The sequence below is a fragment of the Aulostomus chinensis genome, chromosome 13 (assembly GCF_037954235.1).
Source record: "Aulostomus chinensis isolate RoL2024-O1b breed Wild chromosome 13, RoL_Achi_v1.0, whole genome shotgun sequence".
Lineage (NCBI taxonomy): Eukaryota > Metazoa > Chordata > Actinopteri > Syngnathiformes > Aulostomidae > Aulostomus > Aulostomus chinensis.
Window position 1 is genome coordinate 15,414,897 of NC_141332.1, and position 19,171 is coordinate 15,434,067.

The following is a 19,171-nucleotide window of genomic DNA, read 5'->3' on the forward strand; positions in this document are numbered from 1 at the left end:
AAGAAACAATCTCACTTATTGCTCATGGGAGTGAAAAATATGAACCTGACGTGAGTCAAACCTTCGTCCAACCTTTCTCTCATCTATGGTTTCATAGCATTCATAAACTTTGTCTTGCTATTCCTGAGAATTCATCCTCCTTTCATTTCACATTCACTGAAAAGTTGAAGTAAAAGACTTGATGTTTTTTCCTGAATTGAAGCTTCATGACTGCATTCTGGTCCTCGTTTAGGTTGTGTGTCAGTATCATGAATGTTTAACTTGATCACATGTAATAACTGAAGGTATATGAAGCTGAGGCAGTAGTTATTTTCTCACGCTTGAAGGAAAACGGTTGATATTTATAATTTCATAGAGAGAGAATATGATTGGTCGGAAGGGTTGGAAAAAAGCCTGCATTCTTTTACAACTCAGGAAGGTCGTTTTTACATCATGGAGTTTGTTTTATTTAATCAGTCGGTACAAACCTTGTTTTATGAAATGCAGAAAGTCGCCTGATGGAGAAAGAAATGACAAGAAAGGTGGTTTTTCCTCCTGTACTTTTAATACCTCGTCATATTGAGTTGGAGGGCAAAGTTCAATGTTTTGACGGAATTCGTCATCACCGCTTTAGAGCCGTTGTAATTCTTTAGTCCTCACGGTGTCACTATAGACCAGCTTGCAGTCAGATGCTCGGTCTGCTTTGCACACCACCCATAACTGGAGTCCGCCATCCCGTCTTCTTCATCGCCTTACACAAAGGCTACTCGTGCTTGGAGGACGCGTATGATCGAGCAGCGCATTTTCACCATCTAAACTCGCGTGTTTTCCTGAGTGTGGCGGGCTACTGCCAGAAGATGTTCCACACACAAGGTGTGTTTCCATGCTTCGGCTTGTTCTTCGTCTTTGTTGTGCTGCACTCGGCGCACGGAGACCTGAGCTATTCGGTTCAGGAGGAGCTGAAACGCGGATCTGTTATTGGAAATATCGCCAAGGATCTCGGACTGGAGGTGGGCAGACTGTCTGCTCGCAAAGCTCGTGTTGACATGGAGGGAAACGACAAACAGTATTGCGGGATAAACCTTCGAAGCGGGGATTTAATCGTTGCGGACAGAATCGACAGAGAGGAGCATTGCGGAGAAAAGCCTTCGTGTGTTCTCAGATTCGAGCTGCTGCTGGAGAATCCACTGGAGTTACATCGGCTATCACTGCAAGTACAAGACGTCAATGATAACGCACCTGTTTTCCCGAAAGATATTATAAAGCTGGAAATACATGAGTCTGCTATCAAAGGAGCCAGATATCGCATCAATGCAGCACAGGACGCAGACATCGGCAAGAATTCAGTTCAGAGCTACATTTTACAACAAAACGCAAATTTTGTGTTCAATATTCAAACGACAAACGCTGGTCGTAAATTTGGAGAGCTGGTTTTAGATAAGGAGTTAGACAGAGAAGAGCAGCAGGAGATGAAATTATTGCTGACGGCGGTGGATGGAGGCTCTCCTCAGAGATCCGGGACTGTGGTCATCCACGTCATTGTGCTTGACGCCAACGATAACGCCCCAGTTTTTACTCAGGCCATTTATGCAGCCACGCTGAGGGAAAACTCCCCCCTGAAAACCCCAATAATCACTGTGAGTGCGACAGACGCAGATGAAGGTGTTAATGGAGAAGTTACTTATGAGTTTATCAGACTCTCTGATACGCCCGGAAATTTGTTTTCTTTGGATCAGAAAACTGGAGAAATAATTGTATCAGGTGACATCGATTATGAGGAAAGATCGAAATATGAAGTGTTTGTTGAAGCTAAAGATGGTTATGGTCTCTCCACGGAAGCCAAAGTAGTGATTGACGTCACTGATGTGAATGACAATGCTCCAGTTATCCAGCTGAAGTCTGTGTCTGACCCCATCCCAGAGAACGCGCCTCCTGGTACAGAGGTGGGCATCATTAACGTGCAGGACAGAGACTCTGAGAATAACAGACAGGTCCGCTGCTCCATTCAACAGAACGTCCCTTTTAAGTTGGTGGCTTCTATTAAAAACTATTATTCTCTGGTGACCACTGGACACCTGGACCGGGAGGTGGTGTCTGATTACAACATCACCATCAGAGCCACTGACGAGGGCTCTCCTCCTCTGTCGTCCTCCAAAACTGTTCACTTGTCTGTGGCAGACATCAACGACAACCCCCCTGAGTTTGAGGAGCAGTCCTACAGCGCATATGTGAGTGAAAATAACAAACCTGGCTCCGCTTTATGTTCCGTTAGTGCTCGAGACCCCGACTGGAGACAGAACGGAACGGTGATTTACTCTCTGTTAGGCGGGGAGGTGAACGGCGCCCCGGTGTCGTCCTACGTGTCCGTGAACGGAGACACGGGGCTGATCCACGCTGTCAGGTCGTTCGATTATGAGCAGTTCAGGAGCTTCAAAGTCCAGGTGATGGCCAGAGACAACGGTTCTCCTCCGCTGAGCAGCAACGTGAGCGTCAGTGTGTTCATATCGGATGTGAACGACAACTCTCCTCAGATCCTGTACCCCGCCCCGGAGGGCAACTCCTTCATGACCGAGCTGGTCCCCAAAGGTGCTCACGGAGGCTCTGTGGTGTCCAAAGTGATCGCGGTGGACGCGGACTCGGGACAGAACGCCTGGCTGTCCTATCAGATAGTGAAATCCACTGATCCGGGGCTTTTCACGATCGGGGTCCACAGCGGAGAGATCCGGACTCAGCGTGACATTTCTGAGTCCGACAGCATGAAACAGAACCTGGTGGTGTCGGTGAAAGATAACGGGCAGCCCTCTCTGTCTGCCACCTGCTCCATGTATTTACTGATCTCTGATAACTTGGCTGAGGTGCCAGAACTGAAGGACATTTCTTACGAGGAGAAGAACTCCAAACTGACCTCTTACCTGATCATCGCGCTGGTGTCGGTGTCCACCTTCTTCCTGACCTTCATCATCATCATCCTGGGTGTGAGGTTTTGTCGCAGGAGGAAGCCCAGGCTGTTGTTTGATGGAGCAGTAGCCATCCCCAGCGCTTATCTGCCTCCTAACTACGCAGATGTTGACGGCACAGGAACTTTACGCAGCGCTTACAACTATGACGCCTACCTGACAACAGGGTCTCGAACCAGTGACTTTAAGTTTGTTTCCTCCTACAACGACAACACGCTGCCTGCTGACCAGACTCTGAGGAAAAGCCCGTCAGACTTTGCTGACGTGTTTGGAGACTCTGATAACTCTCCTGAGGTAGGCAGTTGTCTAAACCGTCCATCGTGAAGCAGTGTTTATTTGGCCAATGGAGAATTTATTTGCTTCTCTATTTCATCTTGGTCCATCAAGAGTTAGGAATAGTTATAAGGAGTTTGCAGGAGGTAATTCTTCAGGTTTATTACTCAAATGAACTCATCTCATTTTTTCAGGATATATATTTTTTAATTTTTGTTTCAATTTTACTTTGATTTGTCTTTCTATTCCCATGTCGTGGTTTCCTCTGCAGGGAAAACATCTAATCGAATTCTTCCTTTGTTTATCGTTGGTTTTGAACACCTCTGAAAAATCAATCCTTATTTCAGAGCTTCATAGGTGACCTTGTAATCCATTTCACGTTCAGTTATCGTTTCAATGACAATGATTTTATTCCAGATTTTATCGACACTTAAACCCATGATGACTGCTTATCAACAGGCTCTTGAACCAGTGACCTTTAGGTGTTTTTCTTCCTCCAATGACAACACGCTGCATGCTGACCAGACTCAGAGGAAAAGTCTGTCTGACTTTGATGAAGAACTTTTTCCCTCATGAAACTCCTTTGTAGTTTGAGTTCATCTGTTTTGATATCAGGGCTTGTATGATTAATTATCTTGTTCTTTTATTTTTTTATATCAAGCACACATTTTCAGTTGAGCACTGGTAAAACTGATCAGCCAACAGGACCCTCATGGTTCCACCTCCAACACCATGTTTGATTCTTGTATTTCCACAGCACACATATTCAGGGCTGTGTCTGTTTGAGATGTTTGTGTGGCTTTGCTGTTGCACTTCATCGTACACGCACACATTGGACATTATAAGATTAAGACTGGGTTGAGTTTGACCAGTTTTTTCTCACCGGCTCTTCACTGATTTTGGTCAACATTGAGAGTTTTGCTTTTAGTGTGTTCATGTCTGGCAGGCTGGCTTGGAGGAGGAGGTTCACTGCAGGACCACGTCTGTATGATGAAGTGTCCTTCACACCTCTGTCCTCTGTTCACCACGGGAACTTTTAGACTATCGGTGTTTTTTCTGGCATTTTCTTGCTTGAAGCAAACTTGTTATCGAGGCCTTGTCCAGGTGCCTGCATGTTGTTTACACTGAACAAGCTTCTTCTACAGAGAAGACAGCTTTGAGAGACAGTGAAAGATTCTGCTGGTGTGTGGTCAGGTGTTCAGGGTGACCTGAGACCTGAATGCTGTTTAAAGGTCAGAAAATGATGGCATTTTCTGGAAAGTACAGTTTAGCAGAACATTTTGTTCCCAATTACTTTGTGTGTTTGAAGAATGACACTGAGCCATGCTGAATATAAGCTCTTGCTTGGGTGTGCATGACTGCCATCCAACTCTTGACTGTGAATGCGTTCCATCGTAGTCTTTTATCTTCAGTTGAGGCACATACATTGTTAGCTTATTAAATCTCACACATCATCAAATGTGTAATGTCAGGTTTCTTCAGGCAAGTTCTTGTTTCATCTAAAAATATACACTAATTCTTCAATACTAATGGTTGCATTGTATATTCTATACAAAGAATGATTTACACAATTTTGTTTGGAGTCTGTGACACCTGTCCTGAGGTACTCTCATATTTCACAACACTCAGTTTTCTTAATTGTTCCAAGCATGGAGTTCTGTTTTGTCTTCCATAATGTCTCACTCTTTCATCGGTTTATGCTTTCCTCTATACAGTGGGATGATCATTTTTGCTTTCACAGAGTTTAAGTGTTTTTTTCAGTGATATTGGTGTTCTGATGCATTCACAAAAGGCATTAAGATCAGACTTGTAGGACTCTCCTCTCTCATAGATGTTAGCTTTCCTATATCCTCTTCTCAGTGTTCTTCTCTGAAGTAAGAAGGGCAGAATTCATTTCATTTCATGAAATTTTAACGAGTTCCAAAACTTTTTGGAGGAAAAAGTCATTGACTTTGCTGAGCTCTATCTAATTTGACAGCTTGACTGAGTTGGTAACAGGAGTCACACATTGATGATGAGTGTTTATGGTGATATTCAACCCATAACTGAGGACTCTCTTACCCGGTTTCTTTCTTTTACATTTGAAATTGAGAGTTGTAGGTACTAAGATACAGTATTCATGTATGTGTTTCAGGCTTTGGATTCTGTAATTTTCCAATTGACCTTTCCTTGTTAAATAGTTTAATATTGAGTGCTTCAAGTAGTTTTATATTATGTGTGGAATGTATTGTGGATCCCGTCAAATCGTCTGAAAAGCAGTCCATCTTCTCCGCCGCCTCAGAATCCTTGTCAAAACGCCTTTCCCTTGGTTTTTCTCTGTCCGTGGTGCTGAACCTCTTTGGCTGTCTTGGACTTTGTCTCAGGAGCATTTGACTGTGGCCTTGTCATCCTTTCTTTTGTTCCAGAATTTTATCGTCTGAATAGTTTTTTGAATTTGTTTTTAATATACAGCTGTCCGTTTTTGTTTTATTTTTAACCTATAATTCTAGTGGGAAAACAAGAAGGCGCAAACTGCTCACGTGAGTGAACAAAAACTATTTTGAGGTAGTCACTAAAACTTTCTGAAAATCTGTCATGTATATTTCATGTCTATATATTATCTTCCTCTTTCTGTTCTGGAAGGTTCATCGTCGCTGTGTTCATGGACTGAAGAGTTTCAGTCACAAACACTGTTTTTCCCTCGTTGAAACAAAGGAGTTTTCCCTCCTGCACGTGTTGTGTTTTCGTCTTTCAGCTCGCGTGGTGATGTACCTATGACTTTTACTAGATTACAATATATAAATGAAGCGATATTTCTGAAGTAAGACTTCTTTTTATTCTGGAAAGAAAAGGGTACATTTTAAAGACAGTCATGGAGAGTGACAGGGTAAGAGGGGGACTTTACTGAATCTGATCACGGAACTAAAAGAAAAAGTGACACGTTGAAATGAAAATCACGGGTTATGCTGCGTTTTACATTGTGACTTTCAAATGTTTTGGAATGCATCCTTGGTTTGTGAAGCCCAGAGACGTCTATCACTGAAAGAAATTAAATACGACAGACAAAAGTGTTCCTCCTGTACTTTTAATACCTCGTCATATTGAATTGGAGGGCAAAGTTCAATGTCTTGACGGAATTCATCACCGCTTTAGAGCCGTTGTAATTCTTTAGTCCTCACGGTGTCACTATAGACCAGCTTGCAGTCAGATGCTCGGTCTGCTTTGCACACCACCCATAACTGGAGTCCGCCATCCCGTCTTCTTCATCGCCTTACACAAAGGCTACTCGTGCTTGGAGGACGCGTATGATCGAGCAGCGCATTTTCACCATCTAAACTCGCGTGTTTTCCTGAGTGTGGGGGCTACTGCCAGAAGATGTTCCACACACAAGGTGTGTTTCCATGCTTCGGCTTGGTCTTCGTCTTTGTTGGGCTGCACTCGGCGCACGGAGACCTGAGCTATTCGGTTCAGGAGGAGCTGAAACGCGGATCTGTTATTGGAAATATTGCCAAGGATCTCGGACTGGAGGTGGGCAGACTGTCTGCTCGCAAAGCTCGAGTTGACATGGAGGGAAACGACAAACAGTATTGCGGGATAAACCTTCGAAGCGGGGATTTAATCGTCGCGGACAGAATCGACAGAGAGGAGCATTGCGGAGAAAAGCCTTCGTGTGTTCTCAGATTCGAGCTGCTGCTGGAGAATCCACTGGAGTTACATCGGCTATCACTACAAGTACAAGACGTCAATGATAACGCACCTGTTTTCCTAAAAAATATTATAAAGCTGGAAATACATGAGTCTGCTATCAAAGGAGCCAGATATCGCATCAATGCAGCACAGGACGCAGACATCGGCAAGAATTCAGTTCAGAGCTACATTTTACAGCAAAACGCAAATTTTGTGTTCAATATTCAAACAACGAGTGCTGGAAGTAAATTTGGAGAGCTGGTTTTAGATAAGGAGTTAGACAGAGAGGAGCAGCAGGAGATGAAATTATTGCTGACGGCGGTGGATGGAGGCTCTCCTCAGAGATCCGGGACTGTGGTCATACACGTCATTGTGCTTGACGCCAACGATAACGCCCCAGTTTTTACTCAGGCCATTTATGCAGCCACGCTGAAGGAAAACTCCCCCCTGAAAACCCCAATAATCACTGTGAGGGCGACAGACGCAGATGAAGGTGTTAATGGAGAAGTTACATATGAATTTAGCCGATTGTCTGATAAATCACGAAATCTGTTTTCACTCGATCAGAAAACTGGAGAAATAATTGTATCAGGTGACATCGATTATGAGGAGGGACATAAATATGAAGTGTTTGTTGAAGCTAAAGATGGTTATGGTCTCTCCACGGAAGCGAAAGTAGTGATTGACGTCACTGATGTGAATGACAACGCTCCAGTTATCCAGCTGAAGTCTGTGTCTGACCCCATCCCAGAGAACGCGCCTCCCGGTACAGAGGTGGGCATCATTAACGTGCAGGACAGAGACTCTGAGAGTAACAGACAGGTCCGCTGCTCCATTCAACAGAACGTCCCTTTTAAGTTGGTGGCTTCTATTAAAAACTATTATTCTCTGGTGACCACTGGACACCTGGACCGGGAGGTGGTGTCTGATTACAACATCACCATCAGAGCCACTGACGAGGGCTCTCCTCCTCTGTCGTCCTCCAAAACTGTTCACTTGTCTGTAGCAGACATCAACGACAACCCCCCTGAGTTTGAGGAGCAGTCCTACAGCGCATATGTGAGTGAAAATAACAAACCTGGCTCCGCTTTATGTTCCGTTAGTGCTCGAGACCCGGACTGGAGACAGAACGGAACGGTGATTTACTCTCTGTTAGGCGGGGAGGTGAACGGCGCCCCGGTGTCGTCCTACGTGTCAGTGAACGGAGACACGGGGCTGATCCACGCTGTCAGGTCGTTCGATTATGAGCAGTTCAGGAGCTTCAAAGTCCAGGTGATGGCCAGAGACAACGGTTCTCCTCCGCTGAGCAGCAACGTGAGCGTCAGTGTGTTCATATCGGATGTGAACGACAACTCTCCTCAGATCCTGTACCCCGCCCCGGAGGGCAACTCCTTCATGACCGAGCTGGTCCCCAAAGGTGCTCACGGAGGCTCTCTGGTGTCCAAAGTGATCGCGGTGGACGCGGACTCTGGACAGAATGCCTGGCTGTCCTATGAGATTGTGAAATCCACCGATCCGGGGCTTTTCAGTATCGGGGTCCACAGCGGAGAGATCCGCACCCAGCGGGACATTTCTGAGTCTGACAGCATGAAACAGAACCTGGTGGTGTCGGTGAAAGATAACGGGCAGCCCTCTCTGTCTGCCACCTGCTCCATGTATTTACTGATCTCTGATAACTTGGCTGAGGTGCCAGAACTGAAGGACATTTCTTACGAGGAGAGGAACTCCAAACTGACCTCTTACCTGATCATCGCGCTGGTGTCGGTGTCCACCTTCTTCCTGACCTTCATCATCATCATCCTGGGTGTGAGGTTTTGTCGCAGGAGGAAGCCCAGGCTGTTGTTTGATGGAGCAGTAGCCATCCCCAGCGCTTATCTGCCTCCTAACTACGCAGATGTTGACGGCACAGGAACTTTACGCAGCGCTTACAACTATGACGCCTACTTGACAACAGGCTCTCGAACCAGTGACTTTAAGTTTGTTTCCTCCTACAACGACAACACGCTGCCTGCTGACCAGACTCTGAGGAAAAGCCCGTCAGACTTTGCTGACGTGTTTGGAGACTCTGATAACTCTCCTGAGGTAGGCAGTTGTCTAAACCGTCCATCATAAAGCATTGTTGTTATTTGGCCAATGGAGAATGTATTTGCTTCTCTATTTCATCTTGGTCTACCAAGAGTTAGGAATAGTTATAAGGAGTTTGCAGGAGGTACTTCTTCAGGTTTATTACTCAAATGAACTCATCTCATTTTTTCAGGATATATATTTTTTAATTTTTGTTTCAATTTTACTTTGATTTGTCTTTCTATTCCCATGTCATGGTTTCCTCTGCAGGGAAAACATCTAATCGAATTCTTCCTTTGTTTATCGTTGGTTTTGAACACCTCTGAAAAATCAATCCTTATTTCAGAGCTTCATAGGTGACCTTGTAATCCATTTCACGTTCAGTTATCGTTTCAATGACAATGATTTTATTCCAGATTTTATCGACACTTAAACCCATGATGACTGCTTATCAACAGGCTCTTGAACCAGTGACCTTTAGGTGTTTTTCTTCCTCCAATGACAACACGCTGCCTGCTGACCAGACTCAGAGGAAAAGTCTGTCTGACTTTGATGAAGAACTTTTTCCCTCATGAAACTCCTTTGTAGTTTGAGTTCATCTGTTTTGATATCAGGGCTTGTATGATTAATTATCTTGTTCTTTTATTTTTTTATATCAAGCACACATTTTCAGTTGAGCACTGGTAAATCTGATCAGCCAACAGGACCCTCATGGTTCCACCTCCAACACCATGTTTGATTCTTGTATTTCCACAGCACACATATTCAGGGCTGTGTCTGTTTGAGATGTTTGTGTGGCTTTGCTGTTGCACTTCATCGTACATGCACACATTGGACATTATAAGATTAAGACTGGGTTGAGTTTGACCAGTTTTTTCTCACCGGCTCTTCACTGATTTTGGTCAACATTGAGAGTTTTGCTTTTAGTGTGTTCATGTCTGGCAGGCTGGCTTGGAGGAGGAGGTTCACTGCAGGACCACGTCTGTATGATGAAGTGTCCTTCACACCTCTGTCCTCTGTTCACCACGGGAACTTTTAGACTATCAGTGTTTTTTCTGGCATTTTCTTGCTTGAAGCAAACTTGTTATCGAGGCCTTGTCCAGGTGCCTGCATGTTGTTTACACTGAACAAGCTTCTTCTACAGAGAAGACAGCTTTGAGAGACAGTGAAAGATTCTCCTGGTGTGTGGTCAGGTGTTCAGGGTGACCTGAGACCTGAATGCTGTTTAAAGGTCAGAAAATGATGGCATTTTCTGGAAAGTACAGTTTAGCAGAACATTTTGTTCCCAATTACTTTGTGTGTTTGAAGAATGACACTGAGCCATGCTGAATATAAGCTCTTGCTTGGGTGTGCATGACTGCCATCCAACTCTTGACTGTGAATGCGTTCCATCGTAGTCTTTTATCTTCAGTTGAGGCACATACATTGTTAGCTTATTAAATCTCACACATCATCAAATGTGTAATGTCAGGTTTCTTCAGGCAAGTTCTTGTTTCATCTAAAAATATACACTAATTCTTCAATACTAATGGTTGCATAGTATATTGTATACAAAGTATGATTTACACAATTTTGTTTGGAGTCTGTGACACCTGTCCTGAGGTACTTGCACGTTTTACAACACCCAGTCAATGGTGGTCTTTCAAAGATGCTGCTTGGTCTTTTCACTTTTCTGTCAATTTCTTTTTGCAATTTGTCCTGAACATTTTTATAGACATTAATTTCTGCTTCTCTAAATACCTAAGAGTTCATCAGAAAAGAGCATGACAGGAACTCCTTCACAAGATACATGTCCATGTCTTCACTCCTTTTTGTATTTTTCCCTTGTAAATTTGCCTCTTGACACTTTGATTAATGACGCTTTGACACAGGTTATTCTGATCTGATTCAGCGGCCAACATTTCTCTTACTGGTCCTCCTTACTTTCTTGGTACTGAAATTCTTTCTTTCCCCCTTGACTCATGAGGTTATGGTAATTGTTGTTGACGTCGTGCAGCTTGAATTATGAGAGGGTAAAGGGATGTTTGAAGACATCACTTATCACTCTTTTTTGTCAGTGCAGTATTGGATTTAAAAGGGGAGCCTTTACCTTTGAATATGTCATTGTGTGACTTCATGATATACAACCTTCAGCTAATGCTCTTCCACCTATCAGATAATTTTGATAAGAAGACATTCACTGTTGTTCAGTCATAAATAAATGTTAGAACCCCCCAATTTTCAAGTTCAAAGTTCACACAAACAAACACATGCACCTAAATCAAATACATTAGAGTCAGGTTCTGACAGTGGGTTGCAGAAAGTTTTATGCAGAATTGGAGATCTTGCTGTTGGATTTTTCTTGGCTTTTTCTTGAACATGTTCCATGTTCCATGTCCTTCTTTGCAAAAGCGCTGACTTTTTAAAAAAAATGAGGGTTTAATAATACACAACATATCGCTCACAGAGTACAAACTACATTGAAGATAATTTGCCAAACAGACTTATGACTCATTTGTGCAAATCAGGCTGTGGGAAATATTTTAACTTGCTTTTTGTTTCCAAAAGTTTTTCAGTTTTTTCTGAAAAATGTGTCTCTGTTTTTGTCATTTGATTCACTTGAAAGTATCGACAGTTAAATGTCTGTGTTTTAGCAGTCAGATGATGGTTTATTGTGTTTTGTTCATGTGCACTATGCATAAACATCAACCTGAAATGTCTTTTGAGATATTTTACTTGACTTTTCTTTATTAAGACTGAATCAAGTAAAATAAATCTTTATGGAAGTGCACGAAAGGCTGGAAATGTATTCTCTGTTTCACTGTCGTAAGTTGTCAGATCAACAGCTCTCTCATGCAGCATGTGCAGTTTTGAGAGTATCAGAAACATTTGGAGAAATTTGAAATAAATTAGATTTCCTTTGCATGCTTTACTTCTTTTTCACAAGTTATACATTCATTTAAATCCCTCATTCACAAGTGTGTCCTTTGGAGAAGCTGTTCCAGTTTCACCCTTTTCCTCATTTTCTTTTATTTTCCGTCAAAAATTCTTCAGATGTATTACAAGGTTCTTCAGTATAATCTGAATTGCTGTTCAACAGTTAACAAATCATGATTCAATCAATTCAGAACCATTTTTCGCCTCTGTTTGTCAGATGTTGAGGGAAATCATGCTCTTGTTATATCTGAGAAATACTCATGGTGTCAGTGTGCACCAGCCAACGGCAGGGCTGGCTTCACTCTCCACCCTTCTCTGACAAAGAATGTAAAGCCTGATTCCTGTGTTGGACCTCAGGCTGTTACAACCTCTCCTTTTAGGACCGCAGCGACTATTTTTTCCTCTTGAGAAGATATCCAGGAGTCGTTCGTGACATAGTTTCACCCATCTGATAGGAATTTTGAATGCGGAGGACTCTTTTTGTTGTGAAGAATGAGATCCGTCATGATCGGCCTTGTTTTCCTTTTTGTCCTTCTTCACCCCGTCCACGGAGACGTGAGCTATTCGGTCCCCGAAGAGATGAAACGCGGAGCTGTAATTGGAAATATCGCTAAGGATCTCCAACTAGAATTGGGGAGATTGTCGGCTCGGAAGGCCCGCATTGACACGGAGGATAACGGCCTTAAATACTGCGGAGTCAGTCTCGGTACCGGAGATTTGGTTGTGCAGGCGAGGATTGACAGGGAAGCGCTGTGTGCGAAAAAGGCATCTTGTGTCTTAAAACAGGAACTTGTGCTGGAAAATCCCCTAGAAGTGCACCGCATTAACATCCGCGTTCTGGATATCAATGATAATTCACCTCAGTTCAAGGAAGATTCACTTCGATTTGAAATTCGGGAATCAGCAGACAAGGGTGCGCGATTCCTCCTGGATGAAGCACACGATGCAGATATCGGTGAGAATGCAGTTCAGGGCTACTCGCTGCAGCAGAACGATCATTTCTCATTAAATGTGCAGACAAAGGGCAGTGGACGGAAGTACGGTGAGTTAGTATTGGACAAAGAGTTGGACAGAGAGGACAAACAGGAGATGCTGCTGCTTCTTACTGCATTTGATGGCGGCTCTCCTCAGAGATCAGGGACAGTCGTCATCCACGTCACTGTACTTGACGCGAATGATAACGTCCCAGTGTTTAGTGAGACCGTTTATCAAGCCAGTCTGCCTGAAAACTCTCCCGTCGGCACCTGTGTGGTCTCAGTGAGTGCCAGTGACGCGGACGAAGGAGTGAACGGTGAAGTTGTTTATGGATTTGATCATGTTTCTGATGAAAACCAAGTCTTCGCTCTGAATCCTAAAACGGGAGAGGTGACAGTGGCTGGATCTATTGATTATGAAAAAGAATCTTCATATGAAATGCAGATCAGTGCCAAAGATGGTCTGGGATTGGCTTCATATGCAAGTTTAATGATTGAAATTACGGATGTGAATGACAACGCTCCAGTTATCCAGCTGAAGTCTGTGTCTAACCCCTTCCCAGAAAACGCGCCTCCCGGTACAGAGGTGGGCATCATTAACGTGCAGGACAGAGACTCTGAGAGTAACAGACAGGTCCGCTGCTCCATTCAGCAGAACGTCCCTTTTAAGTTGGTGGCTTCTATTAAAAACTATTATTCTCTGGTGACCACTGGACACCTGGACCGGGAGGTGGTGTCTGATTACAACATCACCATCAGAGCCACTGACGAGGGCTCTCCTCCTCTGTCGTCCTCCAAAACTGTTCACTTGTCTGTAGCAGACATCAACGACAACCCCCCTGAGTTTGAGGAGCAGTCCTACAGCGCATATGTGAGTGAAAATAACAAACCTGGCTCCGCTTTATGTTCCGTTAGTGCTCGAGACCCGGACTGGAGACAGAACGGAACGGTGATTTACTCTCTGTTAGGCGGGGAGGTGAACGGTGCCCCGGTTTCGTCCTACGTGTCCGTGAACGGAGACACGGGGATGATCCACGCTGTCAGGTCGTTCGATTATGAGCAGTTCAGGAGCTTCAAAGTCCAGGTGATGGCCAGAGACAACGGTTCTCCTCCGCTGAGCAGCAACGTGAGCGTCAGTGTGTTCATATCGGATGTGAACGACAACTCTCCTCAGATCCTGTACCCCGCCCCGGAGGGCAACTCCTTCATGACCGAGCTGGTCCCCAAAGGTGCTCACGGAGGCTCTCTGGTGTCCAAAGTGATCGCGGTGGACGCGGACTCGGGACAGAATGCCTGGCTATCCTATCAGATAGTGAAATCCACCGATCCAGGCCTCTTCAGTATCGGGGTCCACAGCGGAGAGATCCGGACCCAGCGGGACATTTCTGAGTCCGACAGCATGAAACAGAACCTGGTGGTGTCGGTGAAAGATAACGGGCAGCCCTCTCTGTCTGCCACCTGCTCCATGTATTTACTGATCTCTGATAACTTGGCTGAGGTGCCAGAACTGAAGGACATTTCTTACGAGGAGAAGAACTCCAAACTGACCTCTTACCTGATCATCGCGCTGGTGTCGGTGTCCACCTTCTTCCTGACCTTCATCATCATCATCCTGGGTGTGAGGTTTTGTCGCAGGAGGAAGCCCAGGCTGTTGTTTGATGGAGCAGTAGCCATCCCCAGCGCTTATCTGCCTCCTAACTACGCAGATGTTGACGGCACAGGAACTTTACGCAGCGCTTACAACTATGACGCCTACTTGACAACAGGCTCTCGAACCAGTGACTTTAAGTTTGTTTCCTCCTACAACGACAACACGCTGCCTGCAGACCAGACTCTGAGGAAAAGCCCATCAGACTTTGCTGACGTGTTTGGAGACTCTGATAACTCCCCTGAGGTACGCGCTCATTTCTCAATACTCGGTTCGCTTCATACTTTCTTGGTACCAAGCATGTGTGTTTTCTTCTGTTACTGAAGTAGTTTCAGCATTGGTTCACTCGTTAATGAGTTAAAATTTACTGAATGCGCCCAATGATTTATTTGGACTTGATATTACAACTCTGACACCAATCTTTTGCTGCAAAGCTTTTTGATGTTTATTTGTTTTCTGTCGATTGTGGAATGGCGACATATTTAACAACGACTTTCTTAGAGTGTTTATATCAGGCTCATCGTCACCCCCCCCCCCCCCCCCCGTCTCTGGTGTGATGACGCATCAATGGCATCGTTCCTGTTTTATCATTTATCCTCACCTTCAGACCGTTTAGTAAAGGTCACCTACTTTGCTGAACTCCGCAGATTTGATGGCTCGACTAAGAAAGTAACAGGTGTCACACATTGATGATGAATATTTCTCAACCAGTAGACCTCTTATATTTATTGTTGTGTGGGATTTTTGTGTTTTTTGTGTTTCTGAAGGTACACTTGATTTATGAGTGAATTTAACATGTAATCATTCTAATAGGTTATTACTAGTTTCCTATTTGCGTGACATTGCATTGTGGATTATGAGAAATCTTCTTATTTCTGTTGCAGTTTCAAACTAATTCTGACTTTTATCATCAGTCTTGAAATTTTTCGGTTTGTATCTTAGCAGATTCTCGTGATTTGTTTTATTGTCTTTGTCTGAAAACTCGTTTTTCTGTTCCATGCCTCGGTTACCTTGACAGTGACTTGAGAGAGTACAGCACATTCATTTGGTCTCTGTCCGTGGGGCTGGACCTCTGTTGCGCTCTTGTCTTGCGTCCTCAGGAGCGTCTCACGTTGGCCTTGTTGTTCCTCTTTTGTTGTTTTAAATTCTGTCTTTCCAACTTTTTTCACCTGACAATTTTCCGTTTTCATCACTTTGTTTGAAATCTGCTTTGGAATCATACCTTATTGTGAAGAAACAATCTCACTTATTGCTCATGGGAGTGAAAAATATGAACCTGACGTGAGTCAAACCTTCGTCCAACCTTTCTCTCATCTATGGTTTCATAGCATTCATAAACTTTGTCTTGCTATTCCTGAGAATTCATCCTCCTTTCATTTCACATTCACTGAAAAGTTGAAGTAAAAGACTTGATGTTTTTCCTGAATTGAAGCTTCATGACTGCATTCTGGTCCTCGTTTAGGTTGTGTGTCAGTATCATGAATGTTTAACTTGATCACATGTAATAACTGAAGGTATATGAAGCCGAGGCAGTAGTTATTTTCTCACGCTTGAAGGAAAACGGTTGATATATATAATTTCATAGAGAGAGAATATGATTGGTCGCAAGGGTTGGAAAAAAGCCTGCATTCTTTTACAACTCAGGAAGGTCGTTTTTACATCATGGAGTTTGTTTTATTTAATCAGTCGGTACAAACCTTGTTTTATGAAATGCAGAAAGTCGCCTGTTGGAGAAAGAAATGACAAGAAAAGTGGTTTTTCCTCCTGTACTTTTAATACCTCGTCATATTGAGTTGGAGGGCAAAGTTCAATGTCTTGACGGAATTCGTCATGACCGCTTTAGAGCCGTTGTAATTCTTTAGTCCTCACGGTGTCACTATAGACCAGCTTGCAGTCAGATGCTCGGTCTGCTTTGCACACCACCCATAACTGGAGTCCGCCATCCCGTCTTCTTCATCGCCTTACACAAAGGCTACTCGTGCTTGGAGGACGCGTATGATCGAGCAGCGCATTTTCACCATCTAAACTCGCGTGTTTTCCTGAGTGTGGCGGGCTACTGCCAGAAGATGTTCCACACACAAGGTGTGTTTCCATGCTTCGGCTTGTTCTTCGTCTTTGTTGTGCTGCACTCGGCGCACGGAGACCTGAGCTATTCGGTTCAGGAGGAGCTGAAACGCGGATCTGTTATTGGAAATATCGCCAAGGATCTCGGACTGGAGGTGGGCAGACTGTCTGCTCGCAAAGCTCGTGTTGACATGGAGGGAAACGACAAACAGTATTGCGGGATAAACCTTCGAAGCGGGGATTTAATCGTTGCGGACAGAATCGACAGAGAGGAGCATTGCGGAGAAAAGCCTTCGTGTGTTCTCAGATTCGAGCTGCTGCTGGAGAATCCACTGGAGTTACATCGGCTATCACTGCAAGTACAAGACGTCAATGATAACGCACCTGTTTTCCCGAAAGATATTATAAAGCTGGAAATACATGAGTCTGCTATCAAAGGAGCCAGATATCGCATCAATGCAGCACAGGACGCAGACATCGGCAAGAATTCAGTTCAGAGCTACATTTTACAACAAAACGCAAATTTTGTGTTCAATATTCAAACGACAAACGCTGGTCGTAAATTTGGAGAGCTGGTTTTAGATAAGGAGTTAGACAGAGAAGAGCAGCAGGAGATGAAATTATTGCTGACGGCGGTGGATGGAGGCTCTCCTCAGAGATCCGGGACTGTGGTCATCCACGTCATTGTGCTTGACGCCAACGATAACGCCCCAGTTTTTACTCAGGCCATTTATGCAGCCACGCTGAGGGAAAACTCCCCCCTGAAAACCCCAATAATCACTGTGAGTGCGACAGACGCAGATGAAGGTGTTAATGGAGAAGTTACTTATGAGTTTATCAGACTCTCTGATACGCCCGGAAATTTGTTTTCTTTGGATCAGAAAACTGGAGAAATAATTGTATCAGGTGACATCGATTATGAGGAAAGATCGAAATATGAAGTGTTTGTTGAAGCTAAAGATGGTTATGGTCTCTCCACGGAAGCCAAAGTAGTGATTGACGTCACTGATGTGAATGACAATGCTCCAGTTATCCAGCTGAAGTCTGTGTCTGACCCCATCCCAGAGAACGCGCCTCCCGGAACAGAGGTGGGCATCATTAACGTGCAGGACAGAGACTCTGAGAATAACAGACAGGTCCGCTGCTCCATTCAACAGAACGTCCCTTTTAAGTTGGTGGCTTCTATTAAAAACTATTATTCTCTGGTGACCACTGGACACCTGGACCGGGAGGTGGTGTCTGATTACAACATCACCATCAGAGCCACTGACGAGGGCTCTCCTCCTCTGTCGTCCTCCAAAACTGTTCACTTGTCTGTGGCAGACATCAACGACAACCCCCCTGAGTTTGAGGAGCAGTCCTACAGCGCATATGTGAGTGAAAATAACAAACCTGGCTCCGCTTTATGTTCCGTTAGTGCTCGAGACCCGGACTGGAGACAGAACGGAACGGTGATTTACTCTCTGTTAGGCGGGGAGGTGAACGGCGCCCCTGTGTCGTCCTACGTGTCCGTGAACGGAGACACGGGGCTGATCCACGCTGTCAGGTCGTTCGATTATGAGCAGTTCAGGAGCTTCAAAGTCCAGGTGATGGCCAGAGACAACGGTTCTCCTCCGCTGAGCAGCAACGTGAGCGTCAGTGTGTTCATATCGGATGTGAACGACAACTCTCCTCAGATCCTGTACCCCGCCCCGGAGGGCAACTCCTTCATGACGGAGCTGGTCCCCAAAGGTGCTCACGGAGGCTCTCTGGTGTCCAAAGTGATCGCGGTGGACGCGGACTCGGGACAGAATGCCTGGCTATCCTATCAGATAGTGAAATCCACTGATCCAGGCCTCTTCAGTATCGGGGTCCACAGCGGAGAGATCCGGACCCAGCGGGACATTTCTGAGTCCGACAGCATGAAACAGAACCTGGTGGTGTCGGTGAAAGATAACGGGCAGCCCTCTCTGTCTGCCACCTGCTCCATGTATTTACTGATCTCTGATAACTTGGCTGAGGTGCCAGAACTGAAGGACATTTCTTACGAGGAGAAGAACTCCAAACTGACCTCTTACCTGATCATCGCGCTGGTGTCGGTGTCCACCTTCTTCCTGACCTTCATCATCATCATCCTGGGTGTGAGGTTTTGTCGCAGGAGGAAGCCCAGGCTGTTGTTTGATGGAGCAGTAGCCATCCCCAGCGCTTATCTGCCTCCTAACTACGCAGATGTTGACGGCACAGGAACTTTACGCAGCGCTTACAACTATGACGCCTACTTGACAACAGGCTCTCGAACCAGTGACTTTAAGTTTGTTTCCTCCTACAACGACAACACGCTGCCTGCTGACCAGACTCTGAGGAAAAGCCCGTCAGACTTTGCTGACGTGTTTGGAGACTCTGATAACTCTCCTGAGGTAGGCAGTTGTCTAAACCGTCCATCGTGAAGCAGTGTTTATTTGGCCAATGGAGAATGTATTTGCTTCTCTATTTCATCTTGGTCCATCAAGAGTTAGGAATAGTTATAAGGAGTGAACAGGATGCAATTCTACAGGTTTTGTGCCCAATTGAACTTAACTGACTTCGTCAGGATATTTTAAAATTCATTTATTTTTTTAATTTTACTTTGGTTTGTGTTTCTATTCCCATGC

General features: G+C 44.7%; 4 protein-coding genes and 1 pseudogene across 9 annotated transcripts in view; all 5 read left to right on the forward strand.

The window, feature by feature from the left end:
• LOC147251089 (protocadherin gamma-C5-like) overlaps window positions 1-19,171 on the forward strand; it is a 279,342-nt gene that overhangs the window by 58,484 nt on the left and 201,687 nt on the right. The gene's annotated exons all lie outside the window — the stretch shown is intronic.
• On the forward strand, window positions 702-3,260 carry LOC147251100 (protocadherin beta-15-like). The gene has a single exon (XM_086222938.1). It carries the CDS (start codon window positions 837-839, stop codon window positions 3,258-3,260), a length of 2,424 nt encoding a protein of 807 aa, XP_086079064.1. The 5' UTR covers window positions 702-836.
• Window positions 6,474-9,073, forward strand: LOC147251101 (protocadherin gamma-A12 pseudogene; annotated as a pseudogene).
• LOC147251102 (protocadherin gamma-A11-like) lies at window positions 12,095-15,265 on the forward strand. Its single transcript, XM_086222940.1, has 2 exons — window positions 12,095-14,723; window positions 15,245-15,265. Exons 1-2 carry the CDS (start codon window positions 12,348-12,350, stop codon window positions 15,263-15,265), a joined length of 2,397 nt encoding a protein of 798 aa, XP_086079066.1. The 5' UTR covers window positions 12,095-12,347.
• LOC147251103 (protocadherin gamma-A10-like) lies at window positions 16,420-18,967 on the forward strand. Its single transcript, XM_086222941.1, has one exon. The coding sequence runs from the start codon at window positions 16,544-16,546 to the stop codon at window positions 18,965-18,967; it is 2,424 nt and encodes an 807-aa protein (XP_086079067.1). The 5' UTR covers window positions 16,420-16,543.